General features: G+C 44.2%; 1 protein-coding gene across 1 annotated transcript in view; it reads left to right on the forward strand.

Annotated features, from left to right (window-relative positions):
- Positions 1 to 17,271, forward strand: part of Lamb1 (laminin, beta 1) — a 74,958-nt gene that overhangs the window by 26,485 nt on the left and 31,202 nt on the right. Inside the window, exons 14-20 of the mRNA XM_013034733.1 lie at positions 6,878 to 7,013; positions 8,911 to 9,069; positions 10,378 to 10,505; positions 10,706 to 10,829; positions 12,164 to 12,368; positions 13,481 to 13,624; positions 13,813 to 14,044. Coding sequence (XP_012890187.1) covers positions 6,878 to 7,013; positions 8,911 to 9,069; positions 10,378 to 10,505; positions 10,706 to 10,829; positions 12,164 to 12,368; positions 13,481 to 13,624; positions 13,813 to 14,044 — 1,128 coding nt within the window. The remainder of the gene's footprint in view (positions 1 to 6,877; positions 7,014 to 8,910; positions 9,070 to 10,377; positions 10,506 to 10,705; positions 10,830 to 12,163; positions 12,369 to 13,480; positions 13,625 to 13,812; positions 14,045 to 17,271) is intronic.

A 17,271-nucleotide genomic window follows, 5' to 3' on the forward strand; every position in this document is an offset into this window, starting at 1 on the left:
CAAGGCTAGCACTCTACCACTTGAGCCACAGCGCCACTTCCGGCTTTTTTCTTTTTGCTTATGTGGTGCTGAGGAATTGAACCCAGGGCCTCAATGCATGCAAGGCAAGCGCTCTACCACTGAGCCACCTTCCCAGCCCCTGTAGCTATATCTTGATGAATGTCTGTCAGTATCTCTGTAGACCAGGTTATCCACAGGGAACTGCTAAGTCAAAGTCCATGTGTGCACACCATTTATTTCAATAGAACACGTCCAAGTCTCAGATTGTGTCAGTAGATTGTCCCACCAGGGTTATACAGATTCTCAGTTTACCATGGCCAGAAACAGCTGGTCTCATCACACGTTTCTTTTTTTGTTTTTTTAACCAGTCCAACAGATTGGAAACAGATTTTCATTTTGATTTGTGTAGAGAGTCTTTTCTCTTTCTTTTCTTTCTGTTTTTGCAACTTGTGTCCATTAATAAAAGTTACATATCATCATTTTTAATTACTTAAAGATGCTAGTGTTCCCTAAATAGGTGAAACATGAAACTCAACTCAAAATTGTCATAATATATGTTGGGAAGATGGCTCGGGTTGTGGGAGTTTATCCATCTTGGGTCTGGGAGCCCTCTGGTCTCCATCACTGGATCTGAGTCAGAACATCTGGTAAAGACAGTGTAAGTGACTGCGGAGAGCCCCGGCAGATGTGTTCTTGTCATTCCCAATCTTCCCTCAGAGAACATGCTGAGTTTATTGAGCAAGCTTGGTGTGCTCAGAGATCAGCTCTTACAAAAAGAAGTATTTCCCAACCCCATAGTGATGTGCTGGGATGGAATGAGATTTTAGGACACATGAACATGTTCTCTTTGGCCTCTTTGTTTGGGTTTGTCCTGTTCCAGATTGTGCTGGAGACTCAGTACAGCCTGTAGCCTCTGAGACTCCAGAGAGAATTTCTGTTCTTAGAAAACTGCTGAAGGAGGCAGCTAGGATAAGTCCATAAAAGCAGGGAATAAACATGGTGCTGTGTGTTTATGGAACCTCTCTTTCCTGACTCTTCTCTGAGACTGCCAGAGCGCTCGGTGATTCTCAGATTGCCCATTTGCAGCTGTCTCCCCCTACTCCTTGCTCACATGAAAACAGCAAACATAATTCCCCAAATTATGTCCTAGGCTCCGGAATGTTCCCATCAGGAGTAGTCAGTTCAGTCACCAGAAATGTTGAGTGCTCCTTTACCCTAAGCGGCTTCTCTTTCCCACACTCCTTGCCTCCTCTTCTCTGTCCCACACATATTTCCTGTTTCAACCTCCACCCACTCACAGCCCCTGGCTGGCCTTCTAATCTGGCAAAATTTACAAAACCCGGAATATGTTCATCAAAAGAGTTTGTGAAGTAAAAGGGTTTAGTAAAGATTTTAAAACGAGTAGTCATCTGATTGTTTCAGCACAAGATGCTCTATCCTTGGTGAGGAGAAAGAGCTTACCTTCCAATCCTGTGACTGTAGCATCCTGTGACATTCCTTTTCAACAGTGTTTCACCAAGGGGAATGTCCCCAGGAGTCTCTTGGGCCCAGTCTCTTTTAGGAGACTGTATCTCTACCAGAAGACTATGACATATCAGTGATACTCTGCAAATCCTTGCAAGAGGATGGATTGTTGCAAGCACCCATAAACACCTTTTACCTGAGGGTATTCGCTTTGCCTGAGTCACATAATAAATCATGACATGGTGAATATTGATTGAGTAAAAAGAATTTGAGAGGCAAAAGATTCTTAAGGTGTAGTAACTAAATAGGCACTTGTGAGGTGAAGCAATCTATTAATATGATCCAAAACACTTCTTAGTTATTCTGGCCAGGGGCAGAATGAAAGGTAAGAGTCACTTGAAGTGAAAAATATTTTAAAACATTTCGCATGGCTGGGTGTTGTATAGTTCCTGCCTGTAGTACCCAGTATTGAGGAAGCAGTGGTTGGAAGGTCATAATTTGAAGCCAGTGTGGGCGAAAGTGGGAGATGCTGTCAAAACCAAGCTTGAGCTGGATGCTGGTGCTCAGTACCTGTACTCCTAAGCTATTTGGAAGGCAGAAATCAGGAGAACTAAGTTTTAGGCTAGCCTGGACAAAAAAAGCTCACAAAGACTCCATCTCAATCAGTAATTGTACACAGTGGTGCCAACCTGTCACCCAATGATGGCAGGAGATTTAAAAAGAATTATGGTTTAGAATAAAAGTGAGACCCTATCTCAAGAATAACCAGTTCACAGAAGGTTGGAGGCTCAAGTGATAGACCGTCTTGTCCACAAGTATGAAGCCCAGAGTTTGCAACCCCAGTAGTAGGGAAAAAAACAGAAAACCCAAAACAAAATAGGTAGAACACTACCAAGCTCAAGGCCTTGAGTTCAATTCTCAGTGTCACAAAATAAAGCAATACATTTTTAATAAACTGATTATGTTTTGGGTTGTACAGAAAAACCTTAGCAATTCCTGTCATATGTTGACACATAATCTGAATTATTGACTATTTTCAGCAGACTTCATAGTTTAATGTCACCAAACCAGGTTAATGAATTTTTGCCTTGATTGCCTACTTAGATGAACAAAGACTCTGTGACAATGGTTGCTTAGTAACAGTACTTATACAAGTTTAGAAACATCAAACACTTGGAGCATCTTTACACTCTCCTTCAGAACTTACTTCATCAGTTAAGTTTAGCAGCCTCCTGTCTGACTTCCCACCCACCACCTTTTGGGAGAACTTGTACTTCCTACCCTGAAGTTCTCAGACCTGTCTTGATGCTTTAGCAAAATGCTACTGCTGCATTTCTTTTAGCTTTAGTTAATTCGGCCTTGATTGCTTTTGTTTGTATTAAAAGGGACTTTGTAGTTAGGGATTGTGTCTTAGGCATTTTTTTATATCTCCCTTGATCTCTGGCTCATGTGACTATAGCTGCTTCATAAATGAGGGACTGAAACTTACTGACTTGGCAGCAAGAACAGAAGTCAGTAGATGTTGTCAGCAGTGTATTGAATGGTTGTAGTTTATCTTATCCTCTGTTAGTTGCTATGATGGAATGCAAATGTTGTTCATTTCTGTATGTGAGAAATCTGTGGTTTTAAGGCATAACTTTGGTCATGACCTATTAGGAAAACCCAAAGGCCTATGAAAATTTGTACTACTGCAATAACCAATCACCATACTTAAATGACTTAAAAAAAGAGACTCATCTTAGTTTGGTATCTCCATGGATTAAAGTCAGAGTATTGATAAGCCTGTATTGCTTTCTAAACGCTGTAAAGGCAAATCTGTTTCCTGCTTATTTGGGTTTTGTGGGTAGAATCCAGGTTCTTGCAATTGTAGGATGAGCTTTCCATTTCCCTGCTGTGACTGACAGGGGAAGGCTATTCCTACTCTATACAAGTGGCCTGCTCTTCTTGGTTTGTGGGCCCCTCCCCCATCTTAAAAGCTGCCATGGTGGATCAAAACCTCTTTATGTAACAGCTTCTGACCCACTTTTCTGCCTAACTCTCTCACTTTTTAAGAACTCATGATTAAATTGACTCTACCAGACAACTCATGATAATTTCATTTCAGGATTTTTAATCTTAACCATATCTGTAGTCTCTTCTGCCACATGAAATTGTGTATTTACAGATTGCAGAGATGAGGATTTAGATAGCTTGAGATCTAATATTGTGCTTACTGCAAGGGTTTATCTTTTTTTTTTTTTTGTCTTTTGTCATTATACTGTCTCACTGATTTAGTAAATTAGATCTGTGTTTACTTGGTAGGGAAACTTGTAGAAGAACATATAAAATTACACCGTATATCATTTCTTTGAAATACGAATTTGTTTTTAATTTGAACTCAGTAAAGAATAACACAAATAAAGTCTTTTTGTCTTATTGTGGTGGAGCTGGGAAACCTGAGTGAAACTTGAAAGACACGGTCATGTGTGAGTAGAGCAGGGCATTCCACTGCGAGGAAGAACTGTTCAAGGAACGGGTGAGGCCCGGTGAAGGTCTGGCCTGAACCTCTGTTCTTACCCTACCTGACCTCTCTCTGCCCACCAGAATCCTCAGGCTTCAGGCTGCTTCTTTCATAAAGGCTCATCTAGTTTCCTCAATCAGATGGATTGCGTCTTCCTCTATCTCTAGAGTGCTTTGCTCTTGGTTCTATTTAAGTACCCACCGTATTTTGTATTGGCTAATTCTTCCATTGCTTCTCCTTCAGTCAGATTGTGAGTTCTTTAGAACAAGTACTTCCTATTTGTTCTTCATATCATTTAGCCAGAAAAAAACATTCTTCCCACAAAAGTGGAAGAATCGGTTCAGGAGGAAGTTGGTGGTGGCCTGAATTGGTGCAGGAAGCACAGGTTCCAGGGCCAATGTTTGCTCAGTCAATATTGGCTGAGGAGTGTGAGAAGTGTGGCTCCAGGGAGGGAAACTGCGTTGTAGAGCTGGGCAGTGGCCCTGAGATAGAAAAAGACGCAGAGTAACAGCCGTGATTCTGGTGGTACCATGACTGCAGTGCTGCAGGAAGGTGGGTTGAGAGGTGGTGGGCAGCATAGCCTTGGGGTGGAAGAGAGAGCTGAGCTCAAGTCAATCTGGGACTCTGCTGAAGTAACAGGCTTAGGACAGTGACATCCAGAACTGAGATAGTGGCAGTGACAAGAAGAAGAGGCAGCTCAGTGGAGACAGATTTTGAAATAAGACTTGTATATTGGGATAAAGGAAGCAAAAGGTTATGTCCTCATCTCCACCCTGAGAAGAATTTAAAATCGGCTGAAAGAAACAGCAGAGCTGAGGATGAGAAATTAGGGTGAAAGGTGACCGTTTGAGACAGGATGCGTTAGACAGCACAGCTGGACAAGCCATGGATTTTTCCCATTGGGGTCTGGAAATTGGGAAATAAACCCAGCAGAGGCAGGGGTGTGTAGCTGCAGGCGTGAGGCTCATCTGCACAAGGGCTCATAAAGCCGCAAAGTGTTCACAGGGCAGTCAGAGTGGGCTAGGAGTCCTGCTTATCAGGGATGACAATTTGAGTCTGCCACAGCATCACAGACTAGAGACCAGAGAGGCATGTGAAGCAACTTCCCTGTATGGTCAGTAGGGCCTCTCCTGGAGATGTATGGAGGAGTTGCCTTTGAATCTACCCACTGGCTTCATCCCACCTTCCTTACTTGTTCTGATGATTGCTCCCCAAGGAGCTAGTTGTTTTCCTCCTTGTGGTTCTTCTTTGGGACTCAGTTCCCCCTGTAAACATGTGGGGAGGAAAGGATTTTTTTTTTGTCCATGTGATGCCAGATGGCTTGAGTTTCTGGACATGGCTGCTGCTGGTGTCTGTGCCAAGAGAGGGCTGCTCCTAGTTGGAACAGGCTTGCTTCTCCCCAGAGTCAGTCATGGGTGTCAAGAAGTCCTGTTTCAGCAGGATACTGCTATGATATCCAGGAAGGGGTGTCCACTGGACCATGTCAGAGATGTTTAAGTCAGCCTGTGAGTTGCAACTGACTGGGGGAGGGGGGAGGGAACAGGGAGGAGGGTGGGACTTTGGGAGTAGGTTTAAAGTAACAATTCCAAACCACAGTTTGACTTTCCTTTGAAAAATGATCGTTATTGTAAAGGTGTTGTACGTAGGAGTCACAATTACACGAATCAGGTAATGAGTACATTTCTTTTTGAACACTGTCCACTTTTAATGAAATCAAATAGTGGCGTGTGATTTGGATTCTTACCTCATACATAAAAGACAAAGGGAAAGAAAAGCTGAGAACAAACTAATATATCTTATTCTTTGTTCCCTAAAGTAAAAAGAAATAGAGCTGATTATATTGTACCGCTTTTTTATCTAAATTTATATTCATAAGGCTTACCCTTCATGCATTTACTTGATCAACTGAGACTACTCTGTGGACAGAGCAGTGAGAAAACGGTGGGGAAATTGAGGCATGGAAGGCTCAGTTCAGACCTTCGAGGACTTTGCAGTGTACTAGGGTCAGAGATCTGTCAGTAATAGGATGTAAAGGAGAAAGCAAACACATCAACATCCCCGTAGGTAATGAGCAGCAGAAGGCACTGCTTGACAGTAGGAGAAGGAGAGAACAGTACAAGACTTGACAAAAGGAAGTGGAGTGAAGCCAAGTTCTGGAACCTAAGCAGGATTTGAAGACTCAGGGTCTCCACTTAAATGAATACCTGTGGTGTGACAAGCTTTGTTGTAGATGATATGCATACAAAAGAGATGTCATTTTACTCTCAAGGAGGCAGTAGCTTAAAGAAGGTTCATTTTATAGGATAGAGGATGGTGGCTAGGAAATGACTTACTAGGGAATGTTTGTGGCAGAAGCTGGTTCCTGTTTGTTGTGAATACAGAATTAGAGCACATGTAATATTTCTTACTTGGTAAATAAAGAACATGGAAAAGGCTGAGTGCCACCATTTTGGATCCATTGCTTTGGGTGCCTCTGGGGCAGTCAAGATAGAGATGTCCTTCAGAAAGTTGGGTATTTGGGTTCGAGGGCCAGAAAAAGAGTTATAGTTAGTTGGAAATAAAGATATATCTATATATACGTATCTATCTACCCCCAAAACAAGATTTTGTTTGTGATGTCTACAGAAAATTTCCACATGGTGTGTATGGAATGTAAATGAAGAGAGGGAGAGGCTAGGTAAAGTTGGAAAGACCAGGTCACAGAGAGGTCTCAGTATCATGCTCAGATCTGTCTGCATGCCAAGGTTTGAGATGCATGCCCAGGTACCATTTTTTTCCACATAGAGGAAATGAATAAACTCTACCGACACATTTTACCTCCCGTGATGCTTGATGACAAACACAGACCTGCTTCCATTTGGGCTCATGTGTGATAGGGTAAGCCAGTGATGTAACCTGTCCCTCCTCCTGTAGCTGCTCCCCGGAGTCAGGCCAGTGTTCCTGTCGGCCTCACATGATCGGACGGCAGTGCAATGAGGTGGAGTCTGGCTATTATTTTACCACCTTGGACCACTACATCTATGAAGCCGAGGAAGGCCACCTGGGGCCGGTAAGTATGGGAGCATGTGGTAGGTTGGGAAAGCAGATCCGGAAGGCAGTAAGGACACATGCATGCTTTATAAGGAGGCCATATAGCTATATAGGCAGCATTTCTGTCATCACAAAATCAAAGTATGGTATGATATGTCTGTTTTTTTTAATTAACTATATAAAAGAGTTTCCTTGTGCTATTTTCCATACATGCATATAATGCATTTGATCTAATTCACTCCCTCTATTTCTCTTCTTTGTCCCTCTCTCTTGCTTTTACTCAATTGCATTACTATTTTTATGCATGTGTATGATCACCCTCTCTTTTGCCACCCCCATGCCCAAACAATCCCCCTTTTACACTGGGTGACATACTTTTTGAAATCAGTCATATGTAAAGCTCACTCTATCACTCACAGACACCCTTATTAGTTGATGTGTTTTAAGAATTTGTTTCTGCCAGAAAAGGTTTTCATTCTTTCTCTACTTGGGCTCCAGAGTTACTGTAGATCTGATACCATGTACACTTAACTTTGTTTCATTTATCATCCCAAAATTTAGTGACTTAAAGTATGTACCTGACAATTGCAGCCAGCGTGGCTGAAACAACCTGAGTGATTTGGACATTTCTACACAACTTTTCTATGCTGGTCTATTTAGCTTTCTCACAGCGTGGCAGAGTCAAGATAGTAGGACTTCATTATCTAGCATTTGGCTTCCAAGAAGAGGAAACAGAATCTATCAGATCTCTTAAAACTTGGCCCAAGGAGTCCCAGAATATCATTTCATGACATTCTGTTTGTTAAAAGTCACCAAACTAGCCTAGTTCATGAGAAGGATAACATAGGTTGTACATCTTAGTGAGTAAACGTGCCCACAGATAGAGGGAAGGGGAGAATTGGTAGCAGTCATGTATGGAGATGACCAATACTATAGAATAACCCTGTGAACAGTCAGAATTGACTCATCAGTAATGAGCAATCATCACACTATCAAATTTCTTGACTTGTACTTGGAACTTGAAAATAGTACCAGTGAGAGGCAGAAGTATCTACTGGGTGCTAGTCTGGCCTTGTCAATCAAGGATGAGAGAAACCCTCCATCACTCTTAGACTTTTTTTTTTTTTTTTTGGTCCGTCGTGGGGCCTGAACTCTGGGCCTGGGCGCTGTCCCTCAGCTCTTCAGCTCAAGGCTAGTGCTCTACCACTTGAGCCACAGCGCCACTTCCGGCTTTTTTCTTTTTGCTTATGTGGTGCTGAGGAATCGAACCCAGGGCCTCAGGCATGCAAGGCAAGCGCTCTACCACTGAGCCACCTTCCCAGATAAGAATAGCATTTGGAATGCTTGTTTTTGTTTTTACTTTCTGTTTATAGCCCTAATTGTGTGTGTGTGTGTGTTTGTGTGTGTGTATGTGTGTGTGTATGTGTGTATATTAGTCCTGGAGTTTGAAATCAGGGTCTAGATGCTGTCCCTGAGATTCTTTTTTCTCAAGACTAATACTCTACCATTTGAGCCACAGAACCACTTTGGGCTTTTCCTGAGTGGTTTATTGGAGATAAGAGTCTCACAGACTTTCCTGCCTGGACTGGCTTTGAACTGTGATCTCAAATCTCAGTCTTCTGAGTAGCTAGGATTACAGGTCTGAAACAACAGTTCCTGGCTATTATTTTTTAATATACAGTAGATCACAGGTTTTTGACTTCAGTCTCCAGTGTCCCAAGGCATCATCAACCACAAAACTTAAACCAATGGACATGTCCATCAAAAACTATTGACAGTCTGTTGGCAAATTTGTGATGGTAGCAGTAGATATATAATAGCTGTAGCTTTGAATCCTTGGGTGATTTTGGATTTGACTGTGAAAGGTAATTGAAGTCCATTTTGTAGAGAGTAACTCCTGTTTCATTTGTCTGCAGGGGGTCACTGTGGTACAGCGGCAATACATCCAGGATCGGATTCCCTCCTGGACGGGAGCCGGCTTTGTCCGAGTGCCCGAGGGGGCGTATTTGGAGTTTTTTATTGACAACATACCATATTCCATGGAGTATGACATCCTAATTCGCTATGAGCCACAGGTGAAAACCCTCAGTGGGCTGTGTGTTTGTGGAGGTGGTACTAGTAGAATAGGTACCAGCTATGTCTATCCTAGATCTGTGAAACCTAGGGATCACACTGAACCAAGTGGGCCTCTGCCATTGTATCCTCCTCTTTGGAGGTTAAGAATGTGTATCTTTCATGAATCAAGTTTATATAACACTCAGCGGTCTCTGATCAGGCACTTAACTATTTAAGTAATGATGATGGTGGTGATGAGACAGTTTGAGGTCCCATCCTTCCCCCGTGGGAGGCACATTTCCCTCATTGCAGGGAAAGCCTGGAGTTAGCAGTAGGCTTGCTAGCGCAGATGAAAATGGTGCCTGAAGATAGAGTGGTCATACCAGTTCCCCTGAGCAGCAGCTGTCAGGATGTGGCTTCAAGAATCAGGTCTCGGTCTTACAGTGTGGATTGGATTTGTCATTATTGAGACAGCATCTCACTGTGTAGTGCAGACTGGCCAACTCAGGATCCTCCTGCCTCAGCCTCCTGAGTGCAAGGGATTACAGGCTTGTGCCACAAGACCCAGCACAAAGAAGAAAAAAGGAATGTCATGAGCAGAGAGGAGGAGGGTTTTTTTTTAAATTGAGATTAAGTGATTACATACATTCCACAAAATTAACAGTATTGTGGGATACTGATACTTACTTAAAGTCATGAATACTTTTAAACCCTCATGAAGCAACATTGTAGTTGTCAAGTCTATAAGGCTTATGGTCTCTACGAACTTTGACATTACAACTGTTTTTTCCAACTCGGGTGATATGTACATTTCTTTCTTTTTGCTTAGTGTAAGCTGTTCCCCCTTTCTCTCTCATTCCCTCCCTTCCATCGCTGCCCTTGAGTTGCTTAGTTCACTTTCATCAATGTCCAGGGCAGCTGATGGGCCAGAGGGTTCTTTTTTTGAGAAGTGTTTTGTAGAGAACAATGAGGGATATGGCTGGAAAGATGCCCTTAGGAAAACTGCCAGGATCCGTAAAAAGGAATCTGGAGCCAATAGTCATCAGAAGCTCTTGAAGGATTTTAAGCTGAGGATGGTCATTTGAGCTGCTTGACAGTGGATGGAAAAAGGACACTGGGAAGAAGCCGAAAGAACAGAGCCGTTTTCAGCCACCAAGGAAGGAAGGATCAGGGCTGGAACCAGGCAGGAGCAGAGGATATGGGAAAGCGACTGTGTATGTTTTCAATTAAAACTTGGCAGGTGACTGATTCATAGAGGTCTTTGTAGTTGGATAGGACACAGTGGCTAATGCAGTTGGTCCTTTCCAATGGTTTGTTTCTTCCTCTAGCTTCCTGACCACTGGGAAAAAGCTGTCATCACTGTACAGCGGCCTGGGAAGATCCCAACCAGCAGCCGGTGTGGTAACACTGTTCCGGATGATGACAACCAGGTGGTATCCTTATCACCAGGCTCCAGGTCAGTGTAACCGTGGTCTGCAGCTCAACAGAACTCATACGCACATGAAGATTTTTCCTTGTGTGGCTTGAGTTGCTTAGTTACCACTACAGAGCAAGACATTGGCTGTGGACTCTCCTTACAGAATAACCACCCTGGGGCTTTTGTTGTTCACATACTTAAGGGCTGATGTCTTGTTTTCCTCTCTTGTTTGGGGGTAGATATGTGGTCCTTCCTCGCCCAGTGTGCTTCGAGAAGGGAATGAACTACACAGTGAGGTTGGAGCTGCCCCAGTACACTTCTTACGACAGCGATGTGGAGAGCCCCTACACGCTCATTGACTCAGTAAGTGTTGGGTGCTTTACACCAGCTGCAGAGCCTGGCGGGGCTTGCTCAGTGGCAGACCGAAGTGTAGCTCTGGGGGGCGGCGCCAAGCAGAGCACCAGAGTCATTCTTGGCTCCAAGGTTCAAATTGCATCCCTCCAAAAGTATGAATTGCTAGCCAGGTGCCAGTGGCTCAGGCCTATAATTATAGCTACTCAGCAAGCTGAGATCTGAGGATCCCAGTTCAAAGCCAGCCATGAGACTCTTATCGCCAATAAAACACCAGAAGCCCGGAAGTGGTGCTGTGGCTCAAGTGGTAGAGTGCTACTCTTGAGCTGAAGAGCCTGAGGGACAGTGCCCAAGCCCAGAGTTCAAGCTCCACGACCAACAAAAAAAAAACAAAACAGGCTGGGAAGGTGGCTCAGTGGTAGATCGCTTGCCTTGCATGCCTGAGGCCCTGGGTTCGATTCCTCAGCACCACATAAGCAAAGAGAAAAAAAGCCAGAAGTGGCGCTGTAGCTCAAGTCGTAGAGTGCTAGCCTTGAGCTGAAGAGCTGAGGGACAGCGCCCAGGCCCAGAGTTCAGGCCCCATGACCGGACCCAAAAACAAAACAAAACAAAAAAAACACAAAGAGTATGAATTGCTTTCAACAATAGTATTTTAAAAGCCATAGTTTTTTAAAAAAAATCTTAACAACTTTTATTTGTATTGGTAGCAAATGGTTTTTATCTAGGTCATAAGCCAAGATTTGAAAGCTGAGGTAAACACCTCTCAGTCAATGTCCTTGGTATCTTTGTGGATGAGCTGGTTCAAGCTGTGAAAATGAACCACCAGACCAACCAGATGTAGCTTCCTGGGATTTACTAGTCTCCCAGCAGACTTAGTTCAGATTTTGTTTCTGCCACTTCATTCCAGTATGGCAGCCGCAAAGGCAGGGAAGACACTTTCTTCTCTATCAGAGGCCAAAGATGCAAAACCAGCAGCTTGTTTCCCGCGGGTGACCGTTGCAGTCCATCAGACAAGTAGGAGGGGAAGTCCTGGTTGACCTTTTTTCCTCCAGGTCCACAGGCCCAGTACATGGTGCCACAGTCTTAGGCCACTTGTAAACATACACTGGCGTATTCACCAACAGCAGAGTCCAGCTTTTAAAAGCAAAAGTATATCTGAACTTTTCCTGGCTAGCCTACTTAAAAATGGGAAGGTTTTTGCTTTATGTCATCCATCTGGTTGGTTGGTTGTTTTTTGTTTTCCATCTTAGAAGTAAAGGGGCCTGGGGATTTTGCATGCTTCCTTGGTTTAACTGGTGACATGTGCATTGCCATCAGAACATCCGTGCTGTTGTGTTCCCCGGCAGCTCGTTCTCATGCCGTACTGCAAATCCCTGGACATCTTCACCATAGGCGGTTCCGGAGATGGGGAGGTCACTAACAGTGCCTGGGAGACCTTTCAGAGATACCGGTGTCTGGAGAACAGCCGAAGCGTCGTGAAGACACCCATGACTGATGTTTGCAGAAATATCATCTTCAGCATCTCCGCCCTGCTACACCAGATGGGTCTGGGTAGGTGTTGATCAGTAGCTGCAGTGGCTGCCTCTCCCTGCTAGCAGAGTAGACATCTTTCTGTTTGAGATGGCACCAGGGTTTATCTTTATTTCGTAAATAAAATGTTAGTGATGGATCACCACTGAAGATGGAATCATTACATTAAGAAATATGGGGACTCGAAAGGTGGCTCAGTGGTAGAGTGCTTGCCTCTTATGCATGAGGCCCTGGGTTCAATTCCTCAGCACCACATAAACAGAAAAAGCCAGAAGTGGCTCAAGTGGTAGAACACTGGCCTTGAGCTGAGGGACAGTGCCCAGGCCCAGAGTTCAAGCCCCACAACCGACAAAAAAGAAATACAGCCAGGCCCTGGTGATGTACATCTATAATCCTAGCTACTCAGGAGGATGAGATCTTTCTGGACAATTGTGGTTCAAAGTCAGCCTGATCAGAAACGTCCATGAGACTTCATAATCAGCTAAAAACAAGACAACCCAATAAAAACAGGGCTGAAGGTGTGACTCAAGTTGTAGAATGCCAACTAAGCACACATAGTGAGACAAATAGGAAGCCTTGAGTTCAAACCCCAGTACTGCAAGAAAAAAAAAAAAGAAGGAAAAGAAGAAGGGAGGGAGGGAGGGGGAGATGGGAGGAAAAAGAAAGGAAGGAAAGAAAGAAAAGGGAAGGAAGGAAAGAGAAAAAATATACAAAGAACAAGTGACCAGGGCAAATTGCATGAGGAGGTAGCATGCCTCTAGGTAGGGTGGGGAGTTTGGATAGAATCAGAAGAGCATCAAATAACTGAAACTTCTATAAGGTCGGAAGAGCCACTAAGGGTCACTGGGCTTTGGTTTATTGTCCTGTGATTTTTGAGCTCTGTCAGCAAGAAGAGAAAACCTTTAATGACCTCCTGCCTTGACCAAATGCTTTGATCTGTCAGCACTGTCCCTGTCTCTCCCCCCCATCCCCCACCCCCAGCATAGGGACATACTGTTTGAAACTGGAATTCTGAATCTACCCAAGTAGGAAAGGAGCGAGCAAGGATCAGGAGAGCCCAGGGGGGAGGAAATGAGTCAGTTTGGAGAGGGGAGTTTCAGGTTACTCATGTCTGACTTCTCTTTGTTCTACAGCTTGTGAATGTGACCCTCAGGGTTCTTTGAGTTCTGTGTGCGACCCCAGCGGAGGCCAGTGCCAGTGCCGGCCAAATGTAGTTGGAAGGACCTGCGACAGGTGTGCACCAGGAACCTTTGGCTTTGGTCCCAGTGGATGCAGAGGTACGTACACCAGAGCATCGTGATGCATTTGGATGAGGTGGACAGGTCACCGAGGATGGATAACTTCAAGGGAAGTACAGCATCCCGATGATCCTCTGAGCCCAGGAGCGTCCTGAACTGGGGACAAAGCCACGTGTCTCTCTTTAATGAGTTTCTCAAGGAGGTTCCTTGGTTGCTTATTTCTGCAGCTTGTGACTGTGATCTGCAAGGATCTGTCAATGCCTTCTGTGATGCTGTCACTGGCCAGTGCCAGTGCTTCCACGGGGTGTACGGGCGCCAGTGTGACCGATGCTTACCCGGGTACTGGGGCTTTCCCAGCTGCCAGCCCTGCCAGTGTAATGGCCATGCCGATGACTGTGACTTAGTGACAGGCGAGTGTGTCAACTGCCAGGACTACACCATGGGCCATAACTGTGAAAGGTATGTAAGTAGTAAAACAGAATGTGGCACCCATACAGGTACACGCCTCTACTCCCAGCACTGGGGAGGCAGAGGATTGTGAGTTCCAGGCCAGACTTGTCTGTGTAGTGAGATCCTACCTCAGAGAATAAGCAGAGCTGGGCATGTGGCTCATGCCTAGAACCCCAGCTACATGGGAGGTGGAGATGGGGGAGTCACAGTTTGAGACAAAAAGTTGGACCAAAAGTTAGCTAAGCACCCTCTCAAGCAGTTGCCAGACCACATGGCACACACTTGTCATTTCAACTGTGTGGGAAGTGTAAAATGGGAAGACCATAGTCCAGTCCACACAGGCATAAATGAGAGACCATAGCCCCAGGATAACTAAAACAAAAGGGCTGGAGATGTGGCTCAAAGTGTTTGGTAGTGCAACTTCCTAGCCCTCGGTTTAACCCCCAGTGGAAAGAGAGAAAGGGAGGGAGGGAGGAAAGAAGGAAGGAGGGAAGGAAAGAAGGAAAAAAAGGAAGGGAGGGAGGGAGGAAGGGAGAGATGGAGGGAGAGAGAGATGTAGTCTTTGGCTCAGCAAGCACTGCAGTAGGCAAACCATAAAAGAGCCTCTTCAGGCTCTAGGCAACTCTCATTCATTTCTGACCACCTCAGTCTTTTCTGGGAACACAATCCTTTATCCAGTGCATGTGTAGCTCACACAGTGCCTTGTAACTATGTCATTGTCCTGTACTGGAATGTGGCAGACAGCCTGAGGCTGTCCTTCGGGAGTCATCCTGCAGTTCACCATAGGTTTCTGTCTTGGCATATCTGGCCTCAAATGAAAATGTTAATACCTAATTTAGTCAAGTACAAACCAAATCCAAAGGAGATTAATATTTTTAAATTGTGGGTCTTCCTCCTCCTCCTCTTCTCCTCTTTTCTCTCCTTCTCCTCCTCCTTTTTTTGCCCAATCTTTGGTCCTAGGGCTTGAACTCAGAGCCTAGACACTGTCCCTGAACTCTCTTGCACAAGACTGATGTTCTAACATTTGAACCACAGCCTTCACTTCCAGCTTTCTTGATGGTTCATTGGAGTTAAGAGTCTCATGGATTTTCCTGCCTGGGCTGGCATTGAACCTCCATTCTCATATCTCAGCCTCCTGAGTAGCTAGGATTACTGGTGTGAGCCACTAGCACCCATGTTGTTGGTTTTGTTGTTGTTGTTGTTATTTTTCCCAAAACATTTTATGCAGTCAGTGTCTAGGAACAACAAAAAAGTGCACAAGAAGTCAATACTGATGGCTCACACCTGTAATACTATCTACTCAGGAGGCTTAGATCTGAGCATGGAGGTTTGAAGCCAGCCTGGGCAGGAAAGGTCTGTGAAACTCTTCTTTCCAATTAACCATCCAGAAGCCAGGGAAGTAGAACTGTGGCTCAAATCGTAGGGCAGTAGCCTTGAATAAAAAAACACTAGCTCAGGGAAGCAGCCAGGCACTGAATTCAAGCCTCCCAAAAATGAAAAGAAGAAAAGTGCCCAGGCAGAGCCCTTGCCAAGATAACAAGTGCTGTTAACTAGTTGATTAGTTCTGATGAATACTAGGGAAGGTCTGTGTCAGATCCATAGTCAGCATGGGACAAAGCGCTCACCTCCAGTGACTAGCAGTCATTTATCCGCTCATTAAATAAACACAGTTCATTTGCTGACTCTTCAGAACTAATTAAGAAACACAAACTTACGTTAGGACTTGCTTTTGGGGGATAATAGTCTCCACCTTTCCACACCAGTTCTCTCTGGAATTAATCCACTCTGAGGGCTTTCATTTGAAGAAGCCACTTCTGAAACGGACTACCTCAGCTAGGCTAACGTTGCTTACCAAGTGAAAAAGAGAATTGAATTTGCCATTCATTTAAGGCCTCCAGATGTTCCGGAATCATACACATGACTTTAACTCAAGCTAGAGTGATGGTCATGAATTTTAAGGTTCCGGTGATGGCTCCTTCCAGCCACAAAATCGTGTTGTATAAAGAAAAGATGGAGATGGTTACACAAGAGTGAAAGGTGGAAAATTAATATATTGCTGTCATCGTGTTTTCTGCCATAAATTTTCCTTTGTTGATCTTTCAGGGAGTGGTGGAGAATTAGTATAAGAGAAAGAGATTCCAAAGGAGAAGAGAAAGCCAGGCGCTGGTGGCTCATGCCTTAATCCTAGCTGCTCAGCAGGCTGAGATCTGAGGATCTCAGTTCAGAGCCAGCCCAGGCAGGGAAGTCTGTGAAACTCTTATCTCCAATTAACGACCAGAAAACTGGAAGTGGCACTGTTGGCTCAAGTGGTAGAGCACTCGCCTTGAGCTGAAGAGCTGCGGGACAGTGCCCAGGCCCAGAGTTCAAGCGCCATGACTAACACAAATAATAAATAAAGGGGGAGAGAGCAGGGTAGGAAAGGGTAGTCATCATAGTGCTGGGCGACCCTAGGCATACTGAGAGATCCTGAGAGAAAGGCTTCCAAGTGGCCTTGGATTTTTTTCTTTGTAAAGGGTGTTGATTTCTTGCTGGAAAGTAGAGGATGGGGGAAAGGAAGCTTTTAGTTTAGGTTTGGATAACAATACTTCATTAAATAAAGTATTTGGAATTTTGCTATCCAGTTTGAGCCAGTTTCTCATTATTCTTTTCTTTATTCGCAGGCAAAGTTTTCATGTCATACATTTTAAAAAGAAAGTATGATTAGATTGTTCCCAAAGGGAGTAAGTGTAGGGAGAGTCAGGAAATGAACACCCCATTTCTATTAAAGACCTCTAGTTTTATTTCACTTAGAAAAGTCTCCTAGAAACTCCTCCAAAGCCATTATAGAAGTGGCTGAGTCACAGAAGACTCCCCAGCACACAGCTAGAAAACAAGTGCTTGTATAAGTTCTGCAACTAAAGACATCCATAGTTCCCTCTGAATGGTTTTCTTCTGTTTCTTTGTCCTTCCTACCATTAAAAAAAATACCCCTGCTTTCAACTGGCTTTATAATCTTGGACAAGTTAGAAACTATGGTTTATAGGTGATCTCCAAAGTTCCTTCAGGCTCTTCCACCATAGGGAATAAATAATCTAGTTAGCACTTATCTTGGAAAGACAGCAGCAGGACATGGTCAAAGAATTCCTTGCTAGCCAGTTGTGGTGTCAGTGACTTATAATCCCAGCACTTGGGGAAGCAGAGGCAGGATACTACATATGGAAACTGTCTCAAAAAAAAAAATCCTTGCTAAATATCTG

This window comes from Dipodomys ordii, unplaced genomic scaffold (genome assembly GCF_000151885.1).
Source record: "Dipodomys ordii isolate 6190 unplaced genomic scaffold, Dord_2.0 Scaffold195, whole genome shotgun sequence".
Lineage (NCBI taxonomy): Eukaryota > Metazoa > Chordata > Mammalia > Rodentia > Heteromyidae > Dipodomys > Dipodomys ordii.